Source organism: Gambusia affinis, linkage group LG07 (genome assembly GCF_019740435.1).
Source record: "Gambusia affinis linkage group LG07, SWU_Gaff_1.0, whole genome shotgun sequence".
Lineage (NCBI taxonomy): Eukaryota > Metazoa > Chordata > Actinopteri > Cyprinodontiformes > Poeciliidae > Gambusia > Gambusia affinis.
Window position 1 is genome coordinate 20,099,894 of NC_057874.1, and position 23,051 is coordinate 20,122,944.

The following is a 23,051-nucleotide window of genomic DNA, read 5'->3' on the forward strand; positions in this document are numbered from 1 at the left end:
CCCTTCTAAATGGAGTCCTTTGTCTGTATCGGGATTATTGTGATAGAAACATAATTTGAGAACTCATTGAAAGTACAGGCAATATAATGTGTCATTTGTTCTGCAGCGTCTTCATCTGTGGATGGGTTGACTCCAAACAACCACTTTAAGAAGTGTCTGTGTGCTGCATGTGAATCTACTTGGCTAAACAAGGATGATTTTCTGTTGATTTCTGAGTGTGTGGGTGGACGTACAAGACCTCCCATGTCTTCACTAGTGCAACTAAGATAATCATTCTCATCTGGTGTCTATTGTAATAGCAAATCTACCTGGAGTAGCACATTGTTCATTGTACCCATTAAATTGTAGAAATTTAACAATGTTTAAGGAATTGCTCAAATGTTTTTCAGTTTAGTGAAAGTTTTAGGTATTTGGTTAATGACTAGTAGTAATAGAGAAGCGGAAAACTGACTCGATGTTAATCTGCTTGCTGTGCTGGGAGTAATTCTAAGAACTTACAGGTTTATAGAACTGAAATGGCCTTACACAGATAGGGAGGGAAATATAGGACAATATTAATATAACAAATTGTTCTTGTTGCCATTTTACTTTTATTGCTGTAGACATAATTGGTAATGCACTGAATTAGCAAAAGCTTTCAGGTTTTTTTAAGCACAATAGGCTTTTATTCTATCTAAGGTTCAGATGGGTGATTACATAATATATATCTTTTTGAATGAATTACAGCATTGTAGATAGATAGATCGAGCCCTGAGATTAAATCACCCACACACAACATGGTCACACCATTAATCCAAACACACACACAAATAGATTGAGAAAAAGTACAGGACTCAAGAGACTGATGCTTATATTTTTACAATAAGATGATTTATTAAGTTATATTTTAGGCAGAACAGAAAGTACTAGTTCAAATTTGCCATGGAAACAGATGGAAGTAATGTTGGCTCACTGCTTACATACAACAAGGAAGCACCAGAACAACAATAAAGAGACATTGGATGAGATTTTTTCAAAGGATTAGAAACTCTTTATCATAAAGTGTGGTGGTGAGGCAGATGCAGTGGAACAAGGTGGAAGTGCACATGATGATGTTTAAATGGTGAAATAATCCAATACAAAGTCCAAAATCCTGGGAGCCCAGCAGAGCAGAAGGCAAAGGCTCAGCACTGGTAGCAACTGCATATATACAAATGTACAGCAGACAAAACAATGACTGGTGCAAATGACCAGGACCTGACAAAGACACAGCGACACAGGTGACACTAAATACACAGGAGGTAATCAGGGAACGAGACACACCTGGGAAATAATCAAGGGGAGACAGGACAACACAGAGACTCAGGGACACAGAAAAACTTTAAATAAACACACAGAGAACTCAAAAACAGAGAAAAACACAGGTCACACACAGGTCACACACAGGTCACAATGCTGTGACATGTTCAAATACGGCCAGTCTCAGAGTGATCTTCCACCTATTTCAAAACACAGAGGGTCAGAATTACATATGCATTGATATGAAACAGGTTAATGAGGATGTTTAACCACACAAACTTTTTATGCTGTATCCCCTCTGTTGTGGAACAGAAAAGGCATATTCTGTCTTGTTTTTCTTTTTTTTGGGAGGTTTGAAGAAGCAGTGCAGCACAGGGGTCTTGTGGGATTAATGGTGCATTTTCTTTTGATGCTCCAACACTGGGCATGGGCAGCAATAGCCATTACCATGGCAACAGTAAGATAAAAGTTGAAAATCTTCTCCAGGTTTTATTGTTGGGTGTACATGTATCTTTACCTGCATTTTATGTCCTGCACATTAGTGTTTTTATTAATGATATGTGAGCTTTAATTTTGTGTATTCTAAGGGAATAATAGATCTTTAAGTGTATTAAAATACAGAGCAACTGAATTGCAAAAACTGTGAAATTTCCAAATATTAGAAATGTGTTGCTATGGATGTGTCCCCCGCTCAAAATACAAGGAAAACTTTCCAACAGTTAAAACCTGTTGGAATGTGTGTGTATGGGGGAATTTTACTGCCATAAGTCGTGAGCACACATTTTCAGTTAGCAAGCAAGATTTCATCTCTTTTTCTCAAAAGTTGTGATGCTTGCTCTCAAAACCTCTCTTCTAAATATTCTTGGTGTTCTCTAAAATCTTTGTGTTTGCGCTCAGATTTTCACCTCGTGCTCAAAACTTCCTCTCTGTTAGATCACATCTCCACTCACTTGCAAGTTCTTGTCTGCTCTCTCTGGAAACAAAAGTACCGTTGCCTGGAAACCGTCTCAGGCAATAGAACGCAAGTGTCATAATGGGCAGTGGGAGAATCCTTTAGGGTGCATTTGTTTCCTTCAAGTGGGTTTGCCTGTGTGGCTACTATCGATTGCAGCAACCTGTGCCGTCCACTGGATGTTGGGAGAAACAACCTCAGCTTTCTGCTCCATGTTAAAATTTAGAGATTAGGATTTTCCCCATACAGTCTGGGATCATTGGCTTTTAGACTGAAAATATAAACACAGTATTACAAGTTTTGAGAACAAAGAGATGGAATCCTGCTTGTAAACTGAAAATGTGTGTTCTCGACTTATGGGAGTAAAATTCCCCCACAGGTGTGCCCCAAAGAACAGGTTTCCTTACCTAAAAGCTGAACATTTGTTCTATAACCAAAAAATGTGAAATTATGAATATCTTTACTTAATCTTATAGTGATTTAAAAGTCTATGTCGATTGTTATTGGTATGTGCACCCTCATCCATCTACATAGCTAATTTTAGTGCTTTTTCTCTCTCTATTGAGTCATTTTCACATGACACCCACTAAGTTATTGTATGGAAATAGGAAGGTGTGACTGCAACACTGCTTAGTTAAAAATCTGTATAAATACTGGATTTTTCAGTGATTTGCACCCTTAGAAGCTGTTTTCCACACAAAGCTTTCAAAAATTAGATAATTGGGTGCTGAGGTGGCACAGGGATTAAGCACAGCCCACATATGGAGGCTTAGTCCTCAACGTGGCTGTCACAGGTTCGATTCCCAGCCTGATGACCTTTGCCATATGTCTTCCCCCTTGTCTCCTTACACTCTTTCCTGTCAATTCACTGTCAAATAAAGGCCACTAGAGCCAATAAAACCTTTTAAAAAATCAGTAAGAACATTTGGCAGAATTTACTTTTTGCATCAAATAGTACAAAATATTGCATTTGTCAAAAAAATTTATAAAGTAACTTCTTGCCTTACAATACAAAAAAGTATGCAGTGAAGCAGCCTAACAGACTGTAAATAGTGTTCCAGTGAAAATTTTACTTACAAGCATAAATGTCAAATTGACTACTTTGATTGATTGATATATTATTTTCAATTATTTGAGATGTTTTTTTGTGCTTGTGAGATAAAACAGAAAACGTTCTGTAAAATTGAATGTCAAACATTGAAAAAAGATTTTATGTAACTTTTTGTAAACTATAAAAAAATGCTGAGAATATCTACATTAAAGTCAGGCATCTTGATTTCAAAACTTTTTCCTAGTTCTTTAATCTTTCCAACTTTCTAAAAAATAAAATGGTTCTGATAATTACTTGAAAGATCAAAATTATGAGATAATGATAGCATACAAACTTATAAGAGGATCTGTACATAGTTTCACAGATGACAATAAATCTGAGTTATTGTGGAACAAAATCAGTAAACTAATTAAGAATATTTTTTTTCATCTTCTCTTCCTGTAATAAAATGTTCAAACAAGGCTGAGCTATGGTAACTAGATAAGATTCAGTGACCTTATCAAAATGTATTGGGTGAGAATATGGCCCTTAGCAATTAGTCAAAAGATAACATTGATCCCAATAACTAGCCGTAGACATGTTACTGGCAGTCAGGAATTTATATTAATTTTTAATTCATTTAATTAGATGTGAGCAGTGGGACAATGAAACTAACACCCGCAGCAATCTATTGGATTTTTACTTATTGAATATGACGTTAAGATTTTATTTATAAATGTGGCATCTCCTCTATAGCTTTTATCCAATACCTAGTTGCATTTGGTTTGACTAATTATCCCTTATGGGATAATTAGTCAAATTTGATTTGAAAACAGTGTGTGCACTGTTTTCAAATCAAGACTAGAAGTTTATATAAGTAATCATTGTTATTCTACCAAATATTGTTCAATAACTGTGTAAATGCAGTTTATGTGAAATCCAAACTGGATTTGTATAGATTGTGGTTACACAAAAAAGCTGCATCTTTAGATTGCAACAGAAAATATTTACCCCAGTCTGATTTGTCTCTTACTCAGGACGTGCTGTGTTGGACGCAGAATCGCAAAGACCCTCTGTAACTCATACTTTATTTTAGTGCAATGAGAGCTTCTACATAGTGAGAAGCTCTCTTTGCACTAATTATTATTATGTTATTTTATGAAAGAAGCTCTCATTGCTTCTTTCATAAAATATTAATTGGTTTTGTCAATTGTTTGGAAATAATATTTTATCACATGTATGATGTAAAAAAGAATATTATATGTAATATTGATAGTTGAATACAGTGAATTGGTATACACAGTTGTTCCCTTTTTTTCCCACATTTCCACAATTTGCTAAAAACAGAGAGCCAAGAGGTCACATCTGCATAAGCATTCACAGTCTTTGCCACAAAGCTCAAAATAGATTGTACTTAAAATGTTTCTACAAATTAAAAGGACTCCACCTGCGGTAAATCCATGTTGATTCCTCAGACTCCTACCCTTAATAAAACACCACCCTCTGCTGGCCAGAAAAATAACCGTTCGAGTTTTGTTTTTGTTTTTTTGTCACGTTGTTATGACCATTTCTTTGTAAAAAAATCATTTAAACCTTCAAGAAAAATAACTTTATTAATGAGCGATGTGTTTGCACAATGTTTATCCGTTTTTGGTCTTGCTTTTCCACAAATAACTACATTTCCCATCATCCATCATGCGCCGGCTGAATCTGTGACGCACATTTTAGTCGACAGAGAATCACACATCTTATCCGTCCAAGCAAACCTAATAGATGGAGTTAAGTGAGATAACCCGTTAATTTAAGACATAATGCAACGCCTATTAAATACTTTATGTTAAAGTTCTTCCATGTGAGATGTATCTCTTATTTTACTCTGTCGGAATTTTGTTTTTAACTTTATTTGTGGGGCTACTTCGTCTATAAACTAGTCTGCACTCTTGTTGTGGATTGTCCCAACAAAATGACTCTTCCAGCTTTGCAAAACACCGGCGTGATTTACAGGAGGATCCTGTCACAGTTTCCTCAAGACATTAGCTTAGCTTTTGCATACGGATCTGGTGTTTTTAAACAGCATGGGACCAGCCAAGGTCAAATGGAGGTAAGAGTTTCTGCACTGGTCAGAAGAAGGTGACAGCTTGGTTTAATTGGGTGAATCTGTTCTAGTCATAACATCAAGGAAGCAGCGTGGATGAGCATCTTCTTATCAACTCAACATAATGTCTATTCGTCCCTGTAAAGGTATACAAGTTTTAATATATCACAAATAAATCGGAATTTCATCAAAACATTGATTTATTCTAGTAATTCAGCTAAAAAGTTTAGTTTTGTACATTACACACAGAAAAATACACTTTATTTTTCTGTTTATTTTAATAAACTTGGCTTAAAGCTAATGAAAACTAAAATCCAATTTCTTAGAAAAGAATATTTGTCACACTGTCAACTAGCCAACAGTTAAGTCATTTTGTTCTGTAAGAGACTTGACATACATTGGTTATTTTTCAAGAACATCTTAGGACAAGGAATATAACAGTTCTGAAGCCCATTTTCAGGTTACATCCATGTGAGATGGCTCTTGAAGTAGGGACTTCAGCAGCAGTTCATGTCTTATGAATCTCTTCTGAAGCTTTTTAACCATTCCCTCAAGGTTATTGTAACCCCTGCTGCTTTAGTTAATTTTTCTACTGAATGTTTCCCATCCAGTTAACTTTCCAATTATGTGCAATTCTTTTTGAAATTGCCACAGACTGTCTATTGGAAAGTTGTCAAGTCAGTAACCTTTCCTATAATTTTGTAGGCCGTAACATTTATATAATAAAATCCTTCTTGGTATGTAATGTAACCGTCAAATTACCAGAGAAGCTATATTGTGGGTTTTGTCAGTTGTATTTTATCAAAATTAAAACCATACAAGTGTCACACAAGTTTCATTTTTTGAATTGAATGAATGAGATAAATTAACTTAGAGATTAAATTCTAACTTAATTGGATGGAGTTAATGTTGCTCTATAGAGGTATTATCACAGCTTTACTCAAAAACGATCATAGTTTTTTTTCTCAGATTCATCACAATAAAAAATGTTTGGGTTTTTATGCTATTGTTTTATCCTCTGATGTGTACAGAAAAACATGCTGGACTTTGTGTTTGCGGTGGATGACCCAGTGACATGGCACACTATGAATTTGCTTCAGAATCGCAGACACTACTCCATCCTGAAGATACTGGGGCCCACCAAAATCAGCTCCATACAAAATGACTATGGAGCTTCTGTTTACTACAACACACTCGTGCCTATTGATGGAAAGGTAACTCACAAGATCATTACAAGACTGACGTTTTTTTTAAAAAAACATTGCTTATTTTATCTGTTTACTAAATGCTTCTCTGTATTTTAGATAATTAAATATGGGGTGATTAGTACAGACTCATTGATTGACGACCTCATGCACTGGAACACCATGTATGTTGCTGGACGTCTTCACAAGCCGGTCAGTTTGGATTATATCAGATGTTTTTTGTATATGAAGCAAACAGATTGTTGACCAAAATAAAATCTACTTCATGAACAAGGCTTGGACTTTGGCTAAATAGTGTTTGCATAAATCCTGTTCATACATGCTCGCTGTGTGTTGTCCTTGTAGGTGAAAATGTTGGTACAGAATGAGAATGGGAAGCTCCGTGCTGCTCTGGTATCCAACCTGAAAAGCGCGGTTATGGCCTCCTTCCTTATGCTGCCAGAAAGCTTCACAGAGGAAGAACTTTTTCTGCAGATTGCTGGACTTTCTTATGCTGGTATGAATCTTTAAGCTCAACAATACTTACTTCAGAATTTATAAGATTTGTTTTTCCAGAGCAGTTTTAATAATTACAGAATGTTAAATGTTAAATCTAATTAGTGTTCAGCAAAAGAGCCATTCAGGTCTTTGAAAAAGTTAGTTATATGTTGATTAAGTTGACTTTTGAAAGTAAATGCTTCTAAGGTTTTTATACTGATTTATATATTGTTGTATAGAATGTGCAGCATAGAGGCATGTAAAATAACCAAGATATTGTTGACATTTTCTTTACTTTTTATTGACTTGTTTTGAAAGATAATATATTTGTGACTTTGAAGGAGATTTTCGGATGAAGATTGGAGAGGACAAATCCAAAGTGTCCAATATTGTCAAGGACAACATTCAGCATTTTAGGATTCTTTACAGCAACATCCTCCGGGACTGCCCTCAGGTGGTCTACAAACCTCCACAAGGAAGACTTGAGGTACGGCAAGTTTAATGAAGTAGCAAAACAAATTTATCACAGCCACAAGAAATACATTTTATCACGATTTTTTTTGTACTTCTTAAAAGTATTCCCACAGCACGGTATTGCTATTGCTGTGTTAGTTCGTCCACCACACATCTTTCAAAAGTAGCTTTTTTCATGCCAGTCTATTCGATAAAGGCCATATTTTTGGAGTACTCCACTAATACGTACTATATATTATCAACAGATTCTTCCACCTGAGCTCTGGATTTCTGCAGTTCTTCCAGAGTTAACATAGGCCTCCTGGTTGCTTCTCTAATTAACCCCCCTCCTTAGCAGGGTTTCTTTTGACTGTCAGTGTTGATGTGGAAAGTCAAAACCTAATCATTGGTTCAAGCGAACTCAGAAGATTTTGTTTCTGGATCTTCTATATGAATTGATTCTAAACCAGTCCAGATTTGTTCCGTATTCACTTTAAGAGTTATAGACCTGTGTAATAGCAGATTTGTTGCAGAATGACTTCAAAAAGCCCTAATATGCTTATGCTTTGTTCATTGTTTGTCGAAATACAGTATTGTGCAACCCTTAGTAGATATTCTTGCAATTTTCCTAGTTTGCTCTCCACCTGCTGCCACTCCTTGTTATACAAAAGAAACTGTCTCCACCTCCAGGCACAACACCACCCTGGATTAAACTGTCTCATAAGGGAATAGGAGGAGTGTTTAAGAATCTGCCACTGTATGTGTGTTAGATCTTTTCAGTGAACATTGTAACACGTTTGCACAAAGTATATTCAGTCCCCAGCAGTACGCATTGGTTATTACTATTAACCGTTGTCTTTAAGTTATGGACAAAAAAATTTGCAAATGGAGATTAAAACTTATGCTCTAGAGATTTTGGAAGAACCACAAAGCAATAATCAGAAAACTAAGCAGGTTACAACATCCTTTACTTTTGGATCAATATATTTTTGAATTGAATTAAGTCCTTCAGTCTTTCAGTAGCAGTTAGATGCAGTGAGCTGATTAAAGTTACTATCTAATAATCTTTTTTTATGCATCGGTATACATAATGTGAGTATGTGACTAGTGGCATTGATATTAGCGTTTTAAGTTGCTATTTTGGTATTTCATCTTTTTCAAAGAATCCCCTGCTGTAAGGTCTGTTAATGAATTACAGCTACAAAAAGTGTATAAAAACATCTTTGATGAATGTTTTCTGTAAAATGTTTCAGATAAAGCCTCCTTATGGGCGAACACCTTTATCTGCTGCATCTTACTAATTTAAATAAATAAACAATAGTCACCACATTACTGAAATCTTTAAAAGCCAGAGAAGGATTTAAAACCAATAGTTTTGATGTTTTTACTTCTTAGCAAAATATCCAGCTAAGAAAATGTTCAAAGAACAACCAGAATGTGCAGAACTAGGTTGTACAGTATGTTCACCAAGAAGTACAGACAAACAAGTTTTTCCACCACAACCTGTGCATAACTGGGACAGTCAGATGCAATTTTCAGGATCAACAGTGTAAACTCAGAGAGTCACTGAAAAAAACTCCTAGTTCTGTATGAGAGTATGTTGTAACACTAACACTCACATTAATCTTTTATTCTTTTCAAAAGTCAAGAGGGACATGTTTTACAAGAGCCCAAACTGCTTTTTATATCTTTTATGGAGATATAAAACTGTTTTATATCTCAACATAATTAAATTGATTGAGTGTTGTTGCAAAAAGCAGCATATTTGATTCGACACATTGAATAATACCTTGGAAATGTGTACTGCTCAGTGGTCACTGAATTTGTTATTTATCATGCAGAAATAACATAGGCCGCACGTTTTGATACCACTTTTGTAGGGGTACACGCAGCAGTACGAGCCGCATTAACGGTGACAGAAGAAGAACTAAAGAATTATAATAATAAAGAGACAACTTATTGGGTGTAGAATATTAGGTTCCTGTCATTGCTTTGCATGGCAGGCCCCAATAATAGAAAATCCCTAAAAATAAAACATTTAAAACAACAATACTCTGATATATGCAAGACTTGAAAATATGTAATTGGAACTGCGCCTCCTAGCCAACAACCTGTTTTTCAGCTCAAATAATTCCTATTGTCAATCAATAAGTCTGCATCTCTGAATTATTCTAATTTGTGTTCTGTAGGTTGACAAAAGTCCTGAAGGCCAATTCATCCAGCTGATGGCACTGCCCAGAACTCTTCAGCAGAGGATCACAAAGCTGGTTGACCTTCCTGGGAAAAACCGTGACGTGGAGGAGATCCTGCTGCAGGTGGCTCAGGACCCTGACTGTGGAGCTGTGGTGCATCAAGGTATGTGGAAAATGTGATTTAAAAAAAAAACTAAAACCTGGTCTAAGATAGGCCGTAGTACGAAGATTTATACTAAAAAGACGCTTGAACAAAGTAGATGAAATCAGTACAGTTGTCTTCCCATAGAGTGATAAGACAGGTGACTTTACTTCAAGAGACTAATAGATGAAGCAAATACTGTTTTTTCTCTCCTTTAAAAGCAGTCACGCAATCATGCTGCTGACTGAGTGTTAGGTTCATCTTCCTAAGCATTCGCAAACTAAAAAAGAAGAGAGAGACAAGTGAGTTTTAGATTTACTTGCAAGGAGAATGGACAGGAGCAAAGCTTTAGTTACAGTCTCCTACCCACTCTAAAACAGCTCCTGTCAGACCCTTTCTTTTTATTTCCTTAGGGCGGTCCTAGTTACGTAGCCTATTTGGTTATCTTAAGTTAATCACATAGCGTAGCTGCTTCTTCTGTTCTCTTGTGTCACAGGTGTGTTACACCTACAAGCTGCCGTAATGTAGAGTGCACAGTTCAGAGTTCTTGTTTACTTCCTCCTGTAGAAATGATGCAGGAACTGATGATCCCACAGAACAATGAGTTGTCTTGTGCATCCGTGATCTCATGTACAGTTCCTCTGTCTATGGTTCATAAACTTCGACCCTTAATCATCCATTGTTTATTCTGCCACGTCAGTTATCACTCTTGCTGCAGACCATCTGATATCAGCTTCAAATCTGACACGCTTAGATGTCTTCCTGCAAGCATCTCTCACAAGGCACACATTCCTGAAGCAAACAGACATAGAGTATTTATATTTGTAAGTAATTTAAACCTATCACTGAGGTGTTCTGTTGTTTCTCCTGCACAGGTATCTCATCTATTGTTAAGTCCTCCAGCATAACACAGAGTATCAAAGGCATTGCTACAGCTGGTAAGAACTTCTACAGTGTCTCTATAATCTTCCAAATAAGCTAAAGTAATAACACTACACTTTTTATAGAGCACTTTTTACACTTTGTCCAGCTCAAAAGCTACAACTAGAAGTTTAGCTTGGTTTTGAAATGTTGTTTATCTAAGCAAAAAAAACTGAAAGATTTTCTGCTAAATCTGTGATCTTTCTTGATACCGATCCTTAAATTTATATCCTTTAAATTTCTGTCTTTTGTACCGTTTTTTTAGGTAGTGTCTTTTTAGGTATTTTTCTTATTATGTGAAACTGTCTTGATGAGGATTTTATGTCCTGGTCCCGTTAGGTTTACGGAAGACCGTCTCCTATAGCTCCAAAAAACTGATGAAGATGTGGAAGAGCTGGAGGAGGAAGCAGTCTGTCTCACAGATGTCCTGATGCAGATTACTAGGAATTTTTCGCTTCTTTTCAGTCTTGTATCACTTTTTGTGTATAGTGTGGAAGTCTCTCTGCACTTGTCCCGTCCCATTAAACCTCTGATGGCTGCAGAAGAAACCATTACATTTCCAAAACAAGACTGAAAATAGGTTTCATAGATGCACATACAGCCATCGGGTACTGCTGAGAGGGTGAAAGGAAAACTCTGCTGATAAAAAGGTCACTGAGCCTGTGTGAACATTTACTTCAAAAAGTTTGGTTTCAGTTAAGTATTACATTTATGTGTTTGTTTTTTTTCTATTGATTGTGGGTCTAGCTTTGGGTTTCATCCCTGGCAATAACTTTGCCAAAGATTGGTTGAATTGGTATATCTTTCCTGGAGTTTTTATTCATTCACGGCAGTTTTCTGATGGGAAGCTGCCTCTACTGGCTGTACACTGTAACTCTGGAATGATGCAGTAAAAACAATTTATATAAAAAAACCCCTGTTTTTTAAAACACGGCAACAAGTCAACTGCTTAGTTTTGCTTTGCCGTCGGGTACTAAGTTGCAAAACTAAGTTCAGTAAAACTGAAGCTTCTGAATTAAGAAAGAAGAATTTTGACCAGACATAAATATCTCCACTCAGCTTCTTCACTGCATTTTAACATAGTGTTTCTGCCCTCTTGTAAAATGCTCTGGTTATCATTAATGTAAACTTAACTCTAGTTGCTCAACATACGGTACTCAACACAGAGGTTTCATTGTTCTAGTGAAATCAGATTACACAAACATGCATTTTTTTATTAATCATTTTTGTTATGTTGTGATTTTTCAAAAAATAAAATCATGTTTAATTTGTTTCATAAGTGACGTTTTTAGTGAAGTGCAGTGGGAGGTTGGAGACTAATTTGTACTTCAATGGGCTCAGGCATAATTTGGTTAACACATTCATGGGGAAAAGGAAAGTACATCCTGTTCTAAGGTCAAGTATCAGAACATAATAAAAGCTATCTACTCCTTGCCAAGTTTTAAAATTATTTAAAGCTGACCTAAAACACATATGATAGATTTCTGCTTTTTGTCGCTTGTTAAACAAATTTAAAACAAAAATGATAAAACAAATAATGGGTATGGAAAAATATATTTTGAGCTTCAACAACTTGAAGTTGTCAGTTTTTTGCATGACATAATCAGACTAGTGCCAGAATGTTTGGTCATCTTTTTAAAAAGTTTCATTTTACTGCTTCTGATTTTTTTTAGGTCCTGCCAGAGCATTTTTAATTTGCTGAGGCATGGACTTTGAGCCATTGATTTTCTTTTATGACATTCATTCAAACACTGCTCATTTATTCTAGAATATAATTCAATATGCAATATAATTATCTTTGCAAGTCTTAATCTTTGACTCCAGTGAAAAAATGTCAACTTAATTTTTTCCCCTCACTGTTTTGTTCAATGACTCTCTTCTGCAGTTTGCATCATGAACGGATGATCTACAAAAGACAGTAGGCCAAGTCTGAAATGCCACAATAACAAATGGGAACTTCCTATCCACTGGTAACTACATTTAAAGCAGTGTTCAGCAGAATGAATGTAATGAAAGCACTCAAGAAAATGAAACAAAGTAGAAAACAGTGCGGTGACAGTGATACAGCTCAGTGAGTCTTCTGGTTCAACCACTTGTGTTTGTTTTATCACCTAACAGCATTACATCATGAGTCACCCTTTACTAATGGACACCTGAGTCATTAACAGCACTGGAAGCCAGGTCATCAGGTCTTACTGTATGTTTCTTTGTAATTCACCAGGTCTTACTGTATGTTTCTTGGATGCAGAAACATAGATTTCACCCACTTGATCTGTGGGTCTCTACTCTTTGTTTCTACCAGTTATCATGGGCTTCTTTGTTCTGGATTTCATTTTTAAGGGTAAGGGTGAATTGGGTTGCCAATATGCAAATATAATACACATAAAGCACATTGATGTTTATGTCTACATAACCCATTATGGGGTTATGTGGACATAAATATGTGGACGTAAACATATTAATGTTTATGTTTACATAAACATCAATGTGGTGTATTTGAAAGCAGTAGTAGTGCTAATACTCAAATAAAACCCTTTTAAAGTCTAGAATAATGTATTTTTAAATGTCCCATCTTGGGAAAATTACTTTCTATAGATGTAGAAAATAAATGTTTCAGCAGCAGATTTACGCCTTGCGACAGTAAATGTCAGCATACTTCCTGCCTGGTTCTGAGCCTCTTTCCCTGCTGTTGAAGGAGATAACGTGAAGCCCTCCCTGGGTCGTAGTAATGCGCACAGTGACAGCTGTGTGATGCAATGCCCCACCATCATAATGTATGCTGATATCACTGCCTCAGAGCTCTACCAATCAGCGCGCTTCACTTTCACCACCTGCTAGGAACTGAATTCCATCATTCCAGGCATTCCTGCTCCCTCCCTCCCTGCCTTTCTCCCTTCCTCCTCCGCCTCCTCCTCTTCGTTTACAACCAAGTTTGTCCCGACAGCTCTGCTACTATTGTCTGTGCTCGTTTTCACCGCCGCTTTTTTGTTTTCTCTCTCTGGGAATAATATTTATAATAAATATCTATATTGTTTTATTTCTTACCCGGATATTATCCTACTGGAAGACACCAAAGTGGCGCTTGAAGGAGGTAGGTGTTTGGTTAATAAGAAGTTGGGTCTGACTGATTGACATTGTTTCGGGTTCGGAGGGTTGAGAGTGCGATTCACATGAGGCATTTAGGGGACAAATTCAGTCCGGTTTCTGAGAATATTCGGCGTGGGAGTCGACTCTTGCGAAGACATGTGCGATAGTGGGACGGGAAACACTATTCACGAAAAGGTCGTTTGAGATTTCATTCAGGAGTTGACGCTGCTCTGGCGGATTCCCAAACTTTCCCATGTCAGTAGCTTTAATTTAGCCGCATTCTTTGGATATCTGTTGTAGCTACTTCTGTGTGTTGGAAAGTAAAGAGAGTGGAGTCCCTTATCACAAATCAAGTGCATTTCCTGGTTGCCGCTTGTTTCATTTTGCAGGATCATTGCAGCAGTATTCCTTCCTGGATAAAGGGCGCACTGAGTCAGCCTTGTATAAATATACCGAACCACCTGTAAGCCAATATTGGATTTCACTGTAGCACAGTTCAAACAATTAAAACGTGGGGATATTTCTTAAAGCCCAATACTGTAAAAGCAAGGACATTTCTATCATAATGTTGCCTGAGTTCCCTTTTTCTTGCAGAATTGAGGGAATGATGGTATCTGAGGAATGCCAGAAAAAGGAAGAGAAGCACGCTGGATATTTCCCCCATTTTTTTATTCTTGAATATCTTTCATAGCTCAGTCAGTTGGACATTGCAGACAAAAAAAAATAAAAAAATCCCAAATACTCTAACAGTAATTTAGGAAACAAAAAGCAATAAATTATTTGCAAGATTGTAACTTTTCTGCAGTAGTCATGGTCTGAGTTATATGCTGCATTATTACTAAATTAATGTGCTGATACATTGAGTTAGGAAGCATTTCATTGTTGTAGATTTGTTTGGCCAAGTGTGCACTTAATGTGTTGCTTGTTTTGATGACATGTTTATTCCTTTTCCTTATGCTTAGGATTTCAGTGGTTGGATGGATATCACACTTGCATTTCTTTACCTGCAAAGAGAACAAAAATACAGAAACTGCAAATGGATCATCTCATGTAAAGCAGGATTTGTTTAAGATGTTTTGGAAGCCATCAAGAGTTGTCATTAAAGTAGCAAACCCAGAAGTCTGAATTTCTATAAAATGAAGATAGTTGGTCTGTTACAAACACACCAGTGCATCATATTTGCTGTTCATTTAAGATGACATGACATGGTTTTATTAAAAAAGAGAAAATAATTACTGGAGCTACAAAATACACTAGTATCACAATCTTCATTTCAACATTGTCTGCAAATCTCATTACATATATCTGGTAGGATACTGTAGTGTAAGCATATATGCAAGCCAGTAATAAAGTCATAGAGGGGTATAATAGAGCATGCTTTTAAAAATAAAAGCTAAAGATTTACTGGGCTGATAATAGACTAATCATAACTTGTCAAACATGATTTTCATTGTTATATGACATACATCAATGTCAATCAACCAATTACATACTGTCTTGGGCCTTTTTATTGTGCTCTTACTGTAGGTTATTGGTTTAAAATAACATTATCCATTAGATTTAGCCAAGACGACAAAGTCTGAGATGTCTTCTAACAATATGTCCTCTAAATAGAATTGGGTTATTTTATGATGAATGGTTTTATATATTGATTTGTATGCAATAGTTGTTATCAACGAGTTAAAACACTTAAGGTGTAAAAGTGTTTTTGTTTTTTTTTTACATGCAGAGACCCTTGGAAGAGTTTTGCCACCTAGTGACTCGACTTCCTCTCAAATTCACTGTCTTTTGTGTAGATCCAACGCTGCGCACAGCAGTTTTGACATTTTGCCCTTTCCTGTCTTTCAGGCATCCAAGCATGGAGACCCCACTGGATGTTCTGTCAAGAGCAGCATCATTTGTTCATGCAAATGACGAAGAGAGTGAGTACAATCAAACTAAGCCCCTCCTGCCTTTTCATGCCTGCAGAGGTAGAGCTCCACCACCTCTGTTTTACTCCCTTCCTTTCCTGTTACGCTGTTGTAAAGTGATTTATGTAATTAGAGCCGCATTACTTATAGACAAAGTCCAACAGTGGGCTCAGACATAACACTCTGCCTTGTTTTCAGCTGAGACAATATGCGGCTTTGTGCCACTCCAGCTTGCATTTCCAAGTCCACAGGCAAATAAGACCAACCGCCTTCAACTGCCATTAGCTGTGATGTTTGCTTTCAGTGGAATCAAGGCGGGGTGTCTGACATCCTTCCTTGTTCATCCAGGCTCCAAACTACCTGCATCTATACTCAGAATTTGTCCTTAGAGGCATCTGAGAAGGAAAAAAGAATGTCTCAGTTTAAAGAGGGTGATCAGTGGTTTTCAGCAGGCTGCTGTATGGTTGGGAGGTCTCACACCTGAATTAGTGGATGCCACTGATATATGATGTGCTCTATTAGAAGATATAGTTCAGTATTTTAATGGTTTGAGATGCAGTTTTCTGTAGTTGCTGGTGATGTTACACAACTTCTCTGTGCATGTTTAATATTATTGCACAAGCTTTTAACAGAAAACTATTTTCAGTTGTTATTTTATAAAACTCATTATATATGTTTTCTACATTTTTCTTAAATTTTGACTCCCAAAATCAAAACAAAATATGTTTAACCTGATAACCAAATTTGCTGTTGTGTTTCTTTCACAGAAAAAAATGAAAGACTCCAAACAGCTAAATATACACCAGTATTGTGAAGATACAGTCTTAAGACCACTGAAATCCTGCATAATATAATTACAATAATTTTGAAGTATTTTTAATGCAGGTCTCCTTTCATTAAGGGCAGATGTTGTCCTGCAACTTTTGGATGTGCTTCTGCTTAAACATAACATACCGGTAATTAAATAGTAAGTTTACTGTGTTTTGATGAAGTAACTGTTTTCAGATTCAAGTTTGTAGTACCAGGGACCCATTTACAATCTGCAGGAAATTGGCCAATTGAGGCCTGAGCATCTGGTAAATTTCTGCAGTGATTTGTGCGCTGTACCAGTCTGTGGTTGTGAAGAAAGAGCTGAGTCAAAAGACAGAGCTGTCGATTTACTGGTCGATCCATGTTCCTACCCTTATTTATGGTCACGAGGTTTGGGTAGTGACCAAAAGAATGAGTTGGTGGGTACAAGTGGCTGAAATATTTTTTCTTCCCAGAGTGTCCAGACATTTCCTTAGAAATAGGGTGAGAAGCTTGGAGCTTTGGCAGGAACTCGGAGTAGAACCACTGCTTCTCTACGTTGAGAGGAGCCAGTTGAGGTGGCTTGGGCATTTGGTTAGGATGCCTCCTAGACACCTTTTCTGTGAGGTGTTCCTCACATTTCCCACCTGGAGGAGACCCAGAGGACATCCTATGTTTCTCAGCTGCCTGGGAATGCCGTGGGATCTGGTCCTAGTGGCTGGGGAGAGGGAAACCTGGCCTGACTGCTTAGGCGGCTGCCCCAGCAACCTGATCCCAGATAAGTGGAAGACAATGGACAGATAGATAGTGTAATATTTTGTGGTTAAAAAAGTAAAATAATAAAAAGTAAGAACTTTCAGAAAGATTTGGCTTTTAATTGTCTGTCTTTAACTCAGCAAAATGAGCTGAAAATCAACTGCTTTGCAGTTCTGATTAAGTTGTGCTGGGAGTCCTTCAGCCTGCTCTCCTGCCCCCCTGCAGTGCTTTTGTTTTTTTCCCCTCTGCGCTGATGTCACTTTTTGTCATGGGTTCTTCATGGGCTGTTTGTTTGAAGACAATGAACTCAATTTGTCTCCACAATGTTGTAAAAACTAGAGAAACTAAGATGTCCCAAGCTTGCCCATGAGTTATTCTAAGTAAACTAGGCCAGCAGTCTTTTTTTTTCTTTTTAAAGTCAACAACCTGAATGCATTCAAGTCCAGTCCTGGTAATGAGTTGCTGCAGAACAGGGAGAGGCTCAGACTTACCTTTAGCTCACTGGAACTGAGCCAAACATTTCAAGGCCAGGATATCATACAGAACTCTAAATGAAGAGCTTTTTTTTTTTTAATACAAGTTCTCCTTTAGTTGCTTTCACAAACGCTTCCTCTGAAAAATGTAATCAAACATGAATATTGCATTATTCCGAGATTCTACAACTTGTATGTACAAAGGAAAATTTACTAATAGCTTACAGAAATATCTGTTAGTTAAGACCAAGATTTTTTGAATATAAAATCTTATATAAAGCAAAAGAAATCAGTCACTATTTGGCAGTTAGTTTTTGTAAAAAGTAAAGCTAGTCTTCTTTTAGAATGTTTATAATACGTTTTTAGTTAAAATTGGATTTCAACATTTTCAACAGTTCAGTGACATCCTCTACTGATACATACATCACCCCTGAAAGAAATATGTTCTGGAAGTTTTTTACAGTCTTAAGATAAACTGGTTTTTGGCCAAATGCGCCCTGATACTGCACACTGTGAACTGAAGCATGTGTCTTAAGCAGCAAAGTTATTTAGTCTGCTCTAACAGACCTGAAGGAGGAGTATCTACTGATCAGAGAAGGGTTAGTCTGGCTGCTCTGGGAAAGAGAACTTAAAAATTATTTATCTTTTGGTCATTGTCCAGCATGTCAAAAGGTGTATTTTCCTTCCTGACAGTCGTTTTTTAGTTTGTATATTCTTGATAACTCCAGATGGACGGTAATCCTGGCTTTGTCTTATTTTAGATAACTGTATAGCCATAAAACAAAGCTTTTTAGATTGAATTCAGAAATTTTCTTTGAGTGTTACTTACATAAACTTTTGTATTATGTTGCATTTCTGTGGCATATGAATACAAATGACTCTTTATCTGTCCTTTTTCCTACTGCATTCTGTGACATACTATGGCTGCCACAGAAGTTTTGCACATCCAGATATTACTTGTAATATTCATCATAGATGCAAGATAATATTCACCACTTTCACAAAATGCACAGACATGATATGTCAATGTTGCAGCAACAGTCCATTAACAAGGTTACTTTATATGCTTCATCCCTGTGGAAAATTACAAAAACCTTTTTAGACTTAACAAGTTTGAATGTTTAACATGATTGTAAAGATTGCATGCTTCTAATTAAGTTGTTTTTTCATTTGGTTGTTGATCCAAAAATGTCATTTGTCACAGCATAGAAAAAAAAATAAAATAAAAATTTTGGGCTGTAATTATAGAGGCACATTCTCGGTCACAGTTAGCTACCTTTCAAACCGACTGGAAGAAACACTAATCACAGGTCCTCAGTCTGGCCATCCTGACCATGGATGTACAGTAATTGCACTCTTACTAAAAAAGCAAAACAGGAAGTAAACTATGCCTTATATTTAATGGTGGATGTGGGAAATGCTTAATATGTGTTGTGGACCCTCCATAACAATTTTGGTGACTGCTTGGAAGATCTTGCTGCATGTGCTCCACCCTTCCTGGAAGCAAACCTGTATTTGAAGATGGTCTAGCTTTGTACTCCATATCCATGGATGATGCTTAAAAGTTAGCAGTATAGTGTTTTCTTTTTACATATTTATATTAATTTCATTGTTGTGTGCTTCTTTCTTCTCAATCAAAAGGAATATTTCTGATTACCTATTGTCAGACAGTTCTATCATCCAGATTCGGTGGTTTTAGTCTATGTGGAATAAATGGAGTATAGACCTTTTTTTATGGGAGTCAGAACAAAAAGAGGAACTGGTGCCAAGAGAAGGTGGTTGGCTGAGATCTCTGCTCCAGTTTGCAATGCTGAAATCCTTCTTGTTTGTTTACGGAATAGGCACACAGTCACAGACACACACTCTTGCCGAACGCCCCCTCCTCATTGTTACAGTTTCCATGGTTTGTTCAAACACTGACAGGCTTTTCCTAACTTTTCATGTGGGTGTGCTGCAACAAAAACACGCCTCTTAAAACAGATCCTTGGTTCGTTTCATGAGGTAACACTGTGACGGGTCAAGAAAATGCCTTAGAACTTTTTTTTTCTGGAACATTTTAGTTGTCTGTGTCTCGTGTTCACATTCAATTTTAATTAAGAAAGGATTTCTAGAGAAGAAACTTAAAAAAGCATAGCCGCAAAGACCAGTCAGGGCCTGTTGGTATTAATTTATGGGTATTAACATTTAATGAAGTGAAATTGGAGATTTTGCAATGGGGTGTTTTTTTTCAGAACCTACCAAGAAGTGAGAAGGATTCTATGTGTGAGAACTATGATGATTGTTTGGCCTGAGGTGGGATGAAAGATTTTGATTTACTTAGCTTCCTCAGCAAGGTGTAACTTGCTGAAGCAAGGTGTAACTTCAGCAAGGTGTAAGTAAAAACATTTACTTAGCTTCTTCAGCAAGGTAAAACTTTTCCTTCTAATCTGCACAGGTTCAATGCAGCCCTTGTAATAAAACCCTTACAAGTCGATGTAAAAGTCTGTGCTGCAGATGACGAGGTACATTTGTCTATCTGGGCAGACAAGTTTCTGGTTTTGGCTTTATAGGGGACTTTGACTTTAGATTAGCTTAATTTGTAAGATTTGTGTGGTGCATTGTTGAATGAATGAATAACCTCACTTGTCAAAACAAAAGGAGAAAGAATAGTTAATTATTGAAGGCAATCTCGACCACCTCTTTACTTTCTTATGCTGCATTAAACAACTGCCATCAAATATAATATGAGCAGACCAAATGTATTGTAGTTGACATTTATTGCACTTAAAGGAGTTTTTTCCAAAATGCATCTTATTTACAGCAATATTTGAGAAACACTAAATTTGCAATGTATTGTGTACCTCTAGCAACAGTGATGGTCAAAAACAAAAATACAACAATCTCTATATAGAAGGATATATGCTAGACCCTTAAATAATTCCTTCTGTTTTCCAAAGGATTAACATTAATGGGTGAAATCAGTGGTGGTGTTGTGTGTCCTGCAAGAATGCTATAAGCTGTGCTATGAACTTATGAACTTATGAAACCATACAAGCCATGCAAATCAAACCAGTACCTGTGCGTGTATCCAGGTTTTTGAATTACATCTTGACCTATAGCTTTTGTTAAGAACCAGTGGGGGGAAAAGGGAAGAGTTATAAAGTAATTAGCTGGGTACAGTATGGAGCTTACTGGCACACAGTGCGGCTTGTGCATCTTTTATGTGTGGGCCTACAATAAAAATCTAAAAAGGCTGCAAGCTTTATTATCTGCAGCAGTACTAGAGTTATATTGCCTTTTTTTATCAACCCCCTTTGTCTCTTCAAAGATAGTCTTGTACAAAATGATCAGCTTTTCTTTGAGGGTCAGAGTCTGCTGCAAGAAAACCTCATTTTCTTTTTCTTTTTTTATCAGTTCTAGGGTCTCTCGGAGAAAGATAAAATTAGCTCATAATGATGTAATAAAATTCTTAAATACCCTGATTGAATTCAGGAGCTGAATTCAGATTAAATTAATATATTGTAAGTTGTGATATGTACTGTATTATTTGGGACCAAGTGCCTTCTACCATCATACAATCTGAATTTTGTTTGGAAATGCGAGACAGGAAGTGACATTCATGGTCGAACTGCTATTTTAAAGGAAGGTGTCAGGAAAGCTCTATCAATACAAAATTAAATGTAGCTAACTATTTTGTCTTTTCATTATCCTTTTACGCAATAAACTGTTCTTTCTTACTTTAGCTTTAATAATTTTATCATACACTTTTTTCAGCTCTCATTTTTAAACCTCAGACTTGTGTGACATACAGTACCGGGCACAGATGAACTCGTATTGATGAACACACACAACATTGTAATACCAGACCTTTCCAAAGAAATAAATAACCCTCCCTAACTAATCATGAAAGACTTCCTCCAGCATCTCCAATAATTGCTACCTTACCATATTTATTTGTTGTTGTCATCATCCCCCTGGCTACATTTCTCCCTCTGTGCCTCCACAAGCACAGAACTGACTCATCTGTTCTCTGCACATACACATATTCTCATGTACACAGACAGGCACAGAACCATTACATTACGGTCAGCAATTTGTCAGACAGGTTGAGAGGTGTTCAATAAGGCTCCAGGGGCTAGAGGTCAGCATGGTTACATGGTCATAGGTCAAAGGTCACACTAAGACAGTTACAAGTCAAAAGAATAAGGGCAATCAACCTTTGTTTTTTTCTAGAGTTGTTTTTAGATTCGGTCCAACTTCTCACAGATTCCTTTCTAAAACAGTGATTTTAAAGCTATTTAATCCGTTTACCTTTTGTCAGTTTTTTTTAAAATGCTTTTTCATCTCTTCACTGTTCTGGATCATAAATATCAGGCCTTTCAAAACAAAACAACCTAAAGAGTCTTGAAAAGTCTAACATATTTTTGCATTATACAACTTGAAATATTTCCAGAATAGAAAAATATTTAGAAAATAGTTTTCTATTTTCAGAGTAGATAATGGTAAAATATTTCTACATTACAGCTATTGTGATTTAAAAATATCACAATAGCTGTGATATTAATAACATAGTAAAATCTGTAATATTACCTCTTTGTATTTCAAGAATCGATGGTTAACTGATATATATATATATATATATATATATATATATATATATATATATATATATATATATATATATATATATATATATATATATGTCACAGTGACACAGTGCTGTTTGGCTCTGGACAAAATTATATAAAAAAACCTTCTGAGAAGGAGTTGGAATTGAATCTTTTTCTTTACATATTTATAAAGAATGTGCTATAAAGGTTAAACCTTTGGCTCCTGGTGCCTTTCTGCTGTTCAAGTGAAATGATTCCTTTTCTCAATTTCCATCATACCACACATACTTTGCATTCCTTTACTTTTGATAGCACTCAACATGGTTGAGGAGGATGAAATGAGACACCATTGCAACATCCATCATGGTTAACCTTTGTGGTTCAGATAGGATATGCCTGTCCTATCTGAACCTATCTGATGTTCTTTTAAAGCAAAATCTCAAATTAAAGCCATTTCTTCCTTCAGAAAATGTGAATATTCATGCTAAAAGTATGTTGGTCGGCTCAAAAGTATCTGTAATGCATGTCATACTTCTCACCGGGTGAACTCTTTGGTAAGGTTGTGTCCTGTGTGGAGTTGCACAGAATAGAGTTCTGATGACACAATGCTTCCACTCCCCTTCAAGACTCACTGACTTGAATAAATAATGAGCCACCTGGAGTCAGCTTGCTACCAGCTAATTGTTAGCATGGCAAGAATGT

At 36.5% G+C, this 23,051-nt stretch overlaps 2 protein-coding genes across 2 annotated transcripts in view; both read left to right on the forward strand.

Moving 5' to 3' along the window:
- Positions 1-4,976: 4,976 nt before the first annotated feature.
- tamm41 (TAM41 mitochondrial translocator assembly and maintenance homolog) lies at positions 4,977-12,016 on the forward strand. Its single transcript, XM_044122535.1, has 8 exons — positions 4,977-5,361; positions 6,387-6,569; positions 6,660-6,752; positions 6,906-7,056; positions 7,379-7,524; positions 9,680-9,845; positions 10,700-10,762; positions 11,085-12,016. The coding sequence occupies exons 1-8, from the start codon at positions 5,224-5,226 to the stop codon at positions 11,174-11,176; spliced, it is 1,032 nt and encodes a 343-aa protein (XP_043978470.1). The 5' UTR covers positions 4,977-5,223; the 3' UTR covers positions 11,177-12,016.
- Positions 12,017-13,622: 1,606 nt separating this feature from the next.
- Positions 13,623-23,051, forward strand: part of vgll4b (vestigial-like family member 4b) — a 36,865-nt gene continuing 27,436 nt past the window's right edge. The window contains exons 1-2 of the mRNA XM_044121196.1: positions 13,623-13,836; positions 15,681-15,754. Of these exons, the coding sequence (XP_043977131.1) occupies positions 15,691-15,754 (64 nt within the window). The 5' untranslated portion in view covers positions 13,623-13,836; positions 15,681-15,690. The remainder of the gene's footprint in view (positions 13,837-15,680; positions 15,755-23,051) is intronic.